At 44.0% G+C, this 10,858-nt stretch overlaps 1 protein-coding gene across 1 annotated transcript; it reads left to right on the plus strand.

The window, feature by feature from the left end:
* The first annotated feature begins 1,404 nt into the window (after positions 1 to 1,404).
* LOC146867767 (uncharacterized) lies at positions 1,405 to 6,108 on the plus strand. Its single transcript, XM_085607770.1, has 3 exons — positions 1,405 to 1,786; positions 4,476 to 4,553; positions 5,834 to 6,108. Exons 1-3 carry the CDS (start codon positions 1,480 to 1,482, stop codon positions 5,911 to 5,913), a joined length of 465 nt encoding a protein of 154 aa, XP_085463896.1. The 5' UTR covers positions 1,405 to 1,479; the 3' UTR covers positions 5,914 to 6,108.
* Positions 6,109 to 10,858: the final 4,750 nt, after the last annotated feature.

Genomic DNA, 10,858 nt, shown 5'->3' on the forward strand with positions numbered 1-10,858 from the left:
CTTGTTTGATGTGAGGGACTCAGTCGGTGGCATTGGTGATCCATGTAGTGATGTTATGGACTGCTTGTTCCAGGTTGGATCAGGGTCCCAAAAGCCAACAGAAATGGGTTCAGCAAACAGAGGTACGCGTCGAGTGAGTTTTCACATCCCCCTTGTTGCTGGCCTCCAGGGCGAGTTGTGCAGAGCAGGGAGGAAAAGTTCTCAGCAAGGAAAATCCGAGATCAATGTAACATGGTTCCCGCTGCAGCAACATTGTATCAGGATTGCCTCCAGTAGCGGCTCCTGGAGGGAGTGCTGCGGGCGGTTGGGCGGGGGAGGGGCAGGGTGGGGGGTGGTAAACTCCGGCTCACTGCCGACCGGAGGTAAGTACATAAAAGAATAAATAAAACGAATTTCATTGTGCACGCTGAAACGCCAAATGGAGATGCAGCGCGCGCAGTGAAATTCTTTTTATTTATTTACATTACTCCTGTCGGCCGTGAGCTGGAGTTTACTGCACCCCACTCTGCCCCTCCCCACCCCACGGCCCCGCAGCACTCCCTCCAGGAGCCGCTACTGATTGCCTCACAAAGGATGCCCTGAACCATGAGGTAGGTTATACCTAATAATCAAAAGAAGGATGGATTAAACCCAGATCTCTTGACTGGGGGTGGATGGTTGGAAGGTTTCAGTACTCCATTCATCATCGTGTTTTGTTTGCATTGGTTAAACAGAACCATCATCATTAGCAGATATTTGTTCTAATTTTTTTCAGCATTATCAGACTTCATGTTACGAGTTAAACTACTATGAATGTAGGGTTAATAATATTCTGGATCTGGTCACCGAGACATGGATACCCAGCTGTATTCATCTTTCTCTGAACTACAAGCAGTCATTCTGAGAGAGAGACCAAGGCTCGCCTGGAAGGATGTGAAAGAAGTAAAGTCGCTTCAGGACATTTTTATCTCATGCAGTTTATGTTTTACGACATAAATTGGCAAAACGGGCCTTCTCAGAATAACTAGCCACATTTCCCGTTTAAGAACTTGTTTTACTTCCCACCAAAGAGCTTAATTTTCAACTCGATCAAAAAGTATTTGAGATTTTTGCATGGCATGTTTTGGGTTTCACACCCTCCCAAACCCGAACATTCTTACAGTATTCATTAATTACAAATGTCACAAACCCTATTCACAAACTCAGTGTTATCACGTTGGTTTTAATTGCAAAGGTGTGGTAAGGAGTGCTGTAAGAAGAAATGCCCTGTATTCTAGGAAGAGTTAATGACAATTGATAATGTTCCAATCTGTGACTTTTGAATTACAACGTGTCAAATTATGACAGGCTCTTTCTCGGGATGGCCATTGCCCCATCCCTATGGGTGGCTCTCTGTGTGTCAGGTATAAAAGCACCTCGCTGTGGATACAGCAGACACAGATCAGAAAATTGCTCTTCCAGTGTTACTTTGAGAGCAGACCCTGCCACACCGAGAGAACCATGTCTGCCAAGGGCGGAGGACACCACCAGCCACCCCAGAAAAAGCCTGCGGTCCCGGAGCCAAGCCAGCCCGCCTGCCAGCCCAGCCAACCCGCCTGCCTGCCCAGACAGCCAGACAGCCAAACGAGCCAGCCAGCCTCCCAGCCGAGCCAGCCCGCCTGCCTGCCCAGCAAGCCAGACAGCCAAACGAGCCAGCCAGCCTGCCAGCCGAGCCAGCCAGGCATCCAAACGAGCCAGCCAGCCTGCCAGCCGAGCCAGCCAGCCTCCCAGCCGAGCCAGCAGAGCCAGCCAGAACCCTGCCATGAACGTAAGTACTGCCAAGCCAAGGCACCCATTACAGGAATCCTCATTTATTTATACGTGATTTAAATAAGGGCACACATGGGCATTGTTAGTATTTATTACTTCGAATGTATGTAGCGCACAATCTAATGGACTATTAGCGAGGCAAGATCGATACCTTGTAGTAGAACAGTATGGGAACCTTTCACGGACCTATTTTTTTACACCTGGAAGTTTGCCTAAGCTGCACACCAGCATCACTTACAAGTAAAGAGTCCATTTTATCATTCATAAAATAACATGAATGATATTCAAACTCATTGAAAACAATGAGTTTTGTGCATTCCTTGGGGTTTGGGGGCACCCACACCAGTCAGTGAACACTCGCAAAATTGCAGGTCTGTGAGTATTCACAAAACCTTTTGTCCCGGTTAATTTCCGAATAACTGAATGGCCAGAACTGAACAACGGCTAAGGGGAGATAGAAAGTTGGGGGCATATTATCAAGACAGTCGATAAAATTATCGCCGCTTTAGCGGCAGAAAACTGCCGCTGAAATGGCGACAATGGGCTTGATAATATGCTCTATGGAATTCCAATTAAAGCCCATGTTAGATGTGAAGGACATCTAACATGGGCTTCAATTGGAATTCCATAGAGCATATTATCAAGCCCATTATCGCCGTTCTAGCGGCAGTTTTCTGCCGCTAAAGCGGCGATAATTTTATCGCTTGTCTTGATAATATACCCCATGGTTTGGGAGAGAAAGGGGACATAACGCTCTAAAACTTGGGGGCATATTATCAAGCAGGGCGTTAAAATTATCGCCGCTTTAGCGGCAGAAAACTGCCGCTAAAGCGGCGATAATGGGCTTGATAAAATGCCGCAGAGAATTCCAATAGAAGCCCATGTTAACACCAGAACATGGGCTTCTATGGGAATTCTCCAGGGCATATTATCAAGCCCATTATCGCCGCTTTAGCTAAAGAGGCGATAAGCTTAACTCCGTTTCTTGATAATATGCCCCTTGGTTAGGGTGTGTTTCTTTGGAGGGAATCAATCAGGGCCGGACTGGGTACCAAAACCGGCCCTGGCAAATTGCTTGGCTGCCCCCTCCCCTCCCTCGCGGTGGGGGGGGGGGGGGTTGGGGGGGTTTGGGGGTGCGCCGAGCTCTTTGCCCGGGCCGGTTTTCGGCCGATTTTGTTACAGGGCCGATTTTGCAGCTTGGCTGCAAAAACAGCCCTGTAACAAAAACGGCCCCCAGGAGCCCAAAACCGCCCCCCAGCCGTGCGGCACACCGGGGGATTGCCCGGGGCCCGCTACGGCCAGTCCGGCCCTGGAATTAATGTCCCTATACAGTAGAACGATAACAAGTCAAATCATTATTAACTTTTGCATTGCAATTTGCCATTCGGAAATTTGCACCTTTATATTTTCAAGTGTGAACATGTTCATGCTTGTGATTTCTCCTGGAAAACTGTTAAAGTGAAGGTTTCCATGCAGCGCACCAAAAGTAGCTATTTCTTTTGCCTATCTGGAGGTCCTATGTGGAAATTAAAAGTATGTATTGGTTTACAAAAATAATAAACATACATAATGTGTTACAAGGTCAATTGAAAGCAAATGAACTAATATATATATATATATATATATGGAGTTCTTGCTCATAAAACATGCTTTTCATTCGCTAATACCACAATGCAGATGTGAGCAAGGACTGTCTGAAATAAGTTGAACCACAGAAAGTACGAGTGTAAATAGCGCTTCAGAATGTATAAATTCAAGACAGGAGGTCAAACATGGCTCTGGAACAGTGGCATTGGTGATAGGAGTTGAGGAGGGGTCTCTCCAGAAACAAACATAATATCTAAGAATGTATTTTCACAGCATTAGTAAACACATGCGAAGACCTTACAGGAGGACCAGAGCGAAATCTGCAAGAGAACTGAACAATAAAAGAAGGCAATAATACTACAAGAACAAAGACAGAGCTGAAGATCACGCAGGATAATGTGTTGCACCATGCCGGAAAACTGCAGTCTAGATGGACAAGCCATCCTTAAACAATATCATTTTCTTCTAATTTGAAATATTTGTAGCCTCATTAGAATCTTGGTCAGAACTATTGTGTGGTAGAACCTCTCGGGGGACATATTGATACTGGATGCACATGGGCTTACCCCTAAGGGCTGTACTGTACTTTCCGAATGGAATAGGCTTTGTGGAAGTTACATGCAGTTTCTTTTTTACTAAATGGCGTAATTCTCACTACACCCCTTTCTGACCTGCTTCCGCCACTCAGAGTCCTCCAGGCAATAACCCTTATATTTTGCCTGGTACCTGAAATTTGTCGGCAGTCTTACACTGAGTCTGGCATGACCATCTACATCCTGTTCAATTCATCACCAGGGGCATCACATTTTCCTTCCTGGTTACATCACCTGTGCCACGTGGTATCAGAAGCTCACAGGCGATCAGGGATGGGTTGGACATTATATGGGTTGGAACAGTGTTGGAACAGCGTTGTGTTCTGTGGTATGTTGGAGATATTCCGTTCTGTTAACCTTGCTTACCCTGTGGAATGAGTTACACACTGTTCTGTACTATTTTGATAAATACTTCATCGAAGCTGGAGTATTCATTTTAAACGAAAATAGCAGTAGTCCAATTCCACTCCTCTCACTGTAATAATGGTTTTTATTGAATTATTGCAGAGCGTAGACCAGTTCATCACCACGAAGACCAGGTAGTTCGACAGTGCCAGGACGAGGTACAAAAACGTGCTGAACCAGGTGTGTTGTATATACCACATTTGTAGCATTAATATGATCTTATTGATTTTTGCAGTAAATAGAGTGCATGCCCAATATGGTCCCATGCTTTAAGGAACACAGGCAGCTTCCGAACATGCATGAGAAATGTTATGTTTCTAGTGTCAACAAGGAATTTTTCAGAAGCAGTTGTGATTTTATTTTTACATTGAGCACTAATATATTTATATCTGCTCCTGACATGTAGCACCTTTCCTAGATTTTCCTTTACTTAGGGCTTTCGTTTGCCTTCTAATTGTACAAGGTTTATTGGTAAAATGTCTTTATGTGTCAGTATGAGTACTTTCTTTGGTACAATGCTCCAAACTACTGAGAGTGGCCATGTAATAAATACACATGCCAGTCGTTGGACCAATTAATGAACAATATAACAATCCAGCTACTCTAAAAATCATTAAATCCATCAGCTAAACTAACAAGCAAATTAAACAGCACTACATTCACCCACCGGCCGTAAAGGCAATACAAATATCCAACTAAGCACCCAAAAGGCCAACCAATCTCTCGATAAATGAGGAAGCTGAATACTGAACATAACACAACTTAAGAAAGTATTTGGTACACACAAAGTTATCCAACTCTGCAAAGAGCCAGAGAAGTGCCTACAACAAACCCATCACATAACTGCCAAGCCATTGAAACAATCAGTAAACAACAAATTAAGATAAAATTAACTAGCAGCAGTCAATCACATGATCAACAGGGAACTAATCCTCCTCCTTAAACAGCGCCAATCCAATCAAGCTGTAATTGCTCAACCATTGAGACACAACTCCTCTCTAAGATCTCATTCTCTAATCAGCCAATTGAGCTGCACCTTACAAGTCACCAAAACGAACTCCCTGTTGCACAGAAATCCAAGCACCCACCACACCAAAGTCCTAACCAACAATCTACATTCTAATATTTTCTTCCAGTAATAAATAGAATGCAGCGCAGTAATCAGGCGTTTCGAGTAAATAGCAATCGCCCCTCTATGAAACACTACAATCTCTTGGAAACCACATCCACATAATGTCTGTTTGCTAACTATAACTTGGAATGGCATACAATTTAAAAATTGACTTTACGGAAATGAGAGCAACATTCAGTGCAGGAGAAACCAATTTCAATAACAAGAGTTTGGTTAAGTTCATGACAAAGCATTTCTAGATATCTAATCCTCTGTTGGTGGCAATATATCAACCTTGACCATATGATAAGCATTCAGGCTTCCTAACCTCATGCCATTTCTTTTCCAGTGGAACCTCACACACCATGCGTCCCGGAGCCCTCCCACGAGCAGCAGAAGCCAGCCCACCACGGTGGACGCAAGCAGTGAAGGTCTCAGCACTCACAGCCCAGCACCTTCCATCGCGCCATTAGAATGCGTGTCTTTGGGAAATGTTTCAAAACATGCACCATGTGAGCTACCTCGGCCAGTGTCTCGATGGCGGCACACCTGTTTACACCTCAAATTGTATTTATGATTGCTCTTTTGAAAAAACACCAGTATTAAATCAATTTGACTAACTAACATTGTCCACGGCTGATTGCTTTGAAAATGAACCACTATTGTGCACTGCTTACTGCACTGCTTGGTAAGATCTCCTAAGACAAGAAAGACAGCCTTGCTAGGTCACCCCCAACACCTTCAAGAGAAACATAATCGGAGGTGGTATGAGGGCTGAGAATACTCTGAAATAACGCCCTCCTTGTTGGCAGTGGGGTTGAGCTTTTCATGTCTCTTGTCCTGGCTCAGAGGCCCCCCAGTTCCAAAGGAATCTGCGACTTAGTTGCCTCAACTTTAGATCCTGCCAAAGACTTAATTTAGGGATTGAAAATGTGTCCAGTTTTCTCTCTAAAACGTTTTCCGGAGTGTTTCTGCATGCCTCTTGATACTCGCTTATTTAAAAGTGCCATTTCCTGTGTTACCTGACCCGCTGGGCCTGTAAATACAGGCACTTTTCAAGGAGCACAGTACTCCCACGCCGACCAGCAAAGAACCTCTTGGGCGCAGTGGCTGACAGCGCTGAGAATATTTCAGAACCTTCATTCCTTGGCAGCTAGTGTTTCTGCGTGCTCTGTGATAGCACAGGCCAGGGACCACAGGCAGAGCCTCGCCCGGGACATTTCTGCTCCTTGAACACAGTTCCAGGCACCTTTCACAGCGGTACCCCATAAACACCCTCTCGTTAGGGGATCAGAGTCTGGGGTGGGCTAGAGATGTGAACTGCTTTTCACATCAGACTTCGATGGAAAGCACAGCAGTGGAGCAGAGATGGCGGATGATTACTGTCACTCACTTGAAGCTGGAATCTGTTTGTATCTTTCTAAACTCCTCCAACATCTCACAAGACGTAGAGGCAGGACCAGCAGTGCTGTCGAGACCCTCAAGAGATCAGTGGTGGTGCACCAAGGAAGAGGCGTGGGAGACACTTGGGAAGATATTAGCGCCCACACGTCACTGGAGGCGCCCTGTCCCCCTGAGCAGCAGCCCTGGCACAGAGTAAAGTACTCATAGAATGCAGAGCAGCGCCTGCATCCTCAGCAGCATTCAAGCAAATGAACAGCAGCACATGATAACATACCCAGTCAAAGCATGCACCTGGCTAATAATGCTGCTAGCACTTGACAAGCTCAGCTGCACTCTGGCAAATTAAGCAGCCCAGGTATATTGAGCATGGTTCTGTCGTGTTGGGCATAACTGTAGATGTAATAAGCATCTCCCTGGCCCCATAACCAGCTCAACGACAAATTGAGCAGAATATTGAATATGATGTTAATTAGGCCTAATGTTAATGGCAAACCCGTCACATAGTTAACAGCATCGTGTTGTCATTGACTCTATCCTTCAGTAGGAAGCATCACCCTAAAACAACAGGCGGCTAAGGGTGAGAACAAGCTGAACACTAAGCAGTCAATGACAGCTGTCAGGAGCTTGGCAACATGCACACACAGGAAACATTTGGAGTCAAAGGGGGATCTCTACTGATGCAAATCAATTCACTATTGCAGATAAGAACGTTAACATATTGTTAATAAATTAATTCACAAAGATAACAGTATTGAAGATGGAGGAAAGCCCCATCTCTGAGCATTTGCAATCTCAGATCATAACCCTGGAACACCACACTAGACTCTAATTACAACATCCAACAAAGAAGGTACAGCCTTGGAACAAAGCAAAACAACATGGTGGCTCACAACATGACGTACATGAGCACAGAGAAGGAGTAGGGGACCAAACGATTAAAGCTCCAGAAAAAAGAAACACATGATTTTAAGGAACTAATAATTACAAAAAAAAACTCCGTTGGATCGGGTTGGCAAGTAGAGTGATATTTCCATTAGCCCTATTAATGAAGGGATATGATGTTATGCTTGCAGGATATCAACCCCATGCCGATTCCGTATCAGCCTAGGACAGCCTTCATATTAGGTCAAGGATGCCTAGGTTAGTGTACAATGCATGGTGACGTGGGGGACAGTGAGGAAGAAGGAAAAGGAAAGCAGGGTGAGGAGTGTTGAGAAACATCAGGAAGCGGTAAAGAAGAACCCTTTAATTGAAGGACATATTCTTTGATCCCAAGAATCATCTAAATAATGAATTTGTCAATACCATACCGACTTAAAGGCATCCCCACTTTAGTCCCTCCAGAGCACGGAGGATTTCCAGTTCCTTCAAGCTCTAAATGAGGCCCAACGTCCTTGACTGTACCATCAATTTTTATCTAGCAGGGTTTTGGGGGCTTTTAGTGGAGACAAGCCAACTGTGTAGTTGAATTGTGACTTATGCCATCCTTAGTGCCAGGATCCTCCTTCTTCCTGAATCATGTGGCTTACAGACTTGACGTCTCTGTGCATGAGTTGGGCTGCCAGAATATTGCCAGCGTTAACACTATACTTGTAGTGCCACCATCAGAAACGGAGGAGTGCAAATACTGTCTGGAAAGTCACCACAGTATTCAGTTAATGTTTTGCCTTCATCAATAATCACAGCAAGGTGTCTGAAGAGTATGTTGAAGTTATGTCCATTGCAGACCACTCAAACAAGATTAATATAGCCCTAGTTCATCTCTTTCCAAACAAAAAGTTATTCACCATACAGACTCAAAGACATTACCAGCTGTCCATCGATCAATCAATCAATCAGTAGATCTGTAGAGCGATTCTTGTCACCTTTGAGGGTATCCAGTCAGACTAAATCAAGGATACTGCAAGTAAGAGTCTATGTACATTTTAAGACGTCTCTTTTATTCAAGGAATTTGCACTGGAATACATTCCAATGCCAGGGTTTCCAGGGTAGAAAGATGAGGCCCACCTAAAGCAGGATTTGTATGAGGAAATAGTCAATGATTTCACTATCTAATATCAGCAAATAATTCTCTCAGATTGGCAGCGATCTGGCGCCTGATATGAAAGTATAGTTCACTCACTAGATACAGTCCTCCAACACATTACACATCATCCACTGTCTTGATTTCCCACCAAATCGGCTTTACCTGATCCGTCCAGCACTGGGTCGGTCTATACATCTGTTTACATCTGGGTCTTATCCTATTAATACCGCCCTGCTAAGGTTGGATATAAATTCAACAGCAGAATATATTGAAATAGTTTTCATGAAACCTCTGCAAGAGTGGACTAGTTTACCTACAGAGTCCTCTTCCACTTACCAACCTCTTTTAGGGAAAGGTATGTTTCCTGTTAAACGCTGAATAAGACCGTTGTATATTTTATGTAATGATGCTGAGACCTAGAGAAGGCAGTAAGCATACCATACTTGCAGAGGTTATCTGGGAGGTCTGGCCCTGACTTGAGCATGCGACTCCAGCAGAATTGGGATTCTGTTTTTTAGAACCAAAAATGGAGCAATAATGAAAGAAAAGTTGACTTGAAAAAGATGAACCACTGGAAAATCTTTAATTGGTGGATTTAACAACTCAGTCCTCAGAGTTCGGACATCTTGAGTTATTACAAATGCTACAATAAGCCAGCTGCAAGGGCCAAAAGATTGTAGAAGTTCTCGACCTGACTGTGCTCGTGTGGGCAAGATGACTCAGGTAGGAAAAAAAAGAATAAATCACCAACCTTTCCCTATTCAGGCAATGTCTAATTGGAGTAGTTTGCAGGTGAACAAGGATGTATCAATCCTACACACCCAAAGAAGGCATGTCAGGTCAAGTACAGTTCTAGACTTTTGCCCTGTATAATCATGGCTATGTAAAAAATATGTTAGGAAGGTTTTATAGGGAACCTCGGTTTATTTATGTCTTAACTGATAGGAGCCTTTCTCAATCATTAGCAATTTTATAACATCATTGGAGGTCTCAGACAGGAATAGTGCCAAGGAGTGGTTGGACTGTCCATTGTTGATGTTTCCAGAAATCTCCTGTGGTCTACCGGCTCACGAAATGACTTGGATTTCCTGTCTACCGTGATGACCATAACGGCTGACTGCTGAAGATCAAATCTTATTTTTTATTTCCTCATCATAGCCAAGAACAGTCATGTTGGTGTCATGAGAGAAGTCAGGTCAAGGAAACACCTTACTGTTGTCCATCTAGTAAGGGCCATGCTTTTTGGCCACCATGATGATTTTGCCTACCAATGCTGGAAGAATTAGTCAATAACAGATTTAAGGTGTCTTTCTTTATCAGTTTCCTAGAGAAGATTCGATGCACTCCCTGTAAATCATGTAGTGTTGAGAATTCCAGTTCCATTATTTCTGTGGGAAAAGGAGAACAAGGAGGTTCGGATATCACCCTGTTCCATTTTCTCAAGGATACTAGAGAAGCAAACATTATCCCTTCTACTCTTGTCCAGAGTGTTGCTCAGTTATTTCTATTTCTAGTTCTTTTCTTAGCAATTTGTAAAGGACATGGATGTCCAAACAAGATTTCCCAGTGCTAGCAGAATAGAACTGCAACAGCAAAAGCTAGACATAGACCATGAGAATAGCGAGGTCTTTAGTTGTTTGCGAAATATCTCTTTGGAAGAACTAAGACGTAGGTATAGAGGTGTTCCATAATTTATGGGCTAAATGTCTAAAGGAGCAGTCCTCCTGTATCACACGACTACAATGAGGTACCAGAGCTAGTCTCTATTTGCAGCAATGCAGGGCTCAGTATGCCAGTAAAGACCCACAAGGTTCCTGCGACAGTGAGGTCCTGTGGGTGGAAGCTGTATAGGTGAAACATAAAGGTTTGAATTTCATGTGTTTCTCAATTATGAGTTCATGGAGGTTCTAAAGCTGCCTGAGACCTGAGTGTGCTTAGGGATG

Source organism: Triturus cristatus, chromosome 1_2 (assembly GCF_964204655.1).
Source record: "Triturus cristatus chromosome 1_2, aTriCri1.1, whole genome shotgun sequence".
Taxonomy (NCBI): Eukaryota; Metazoa; Chordata; class Amphibia; order Caudata; family Salamandridae; genus Triturus; species Triturus cristatus.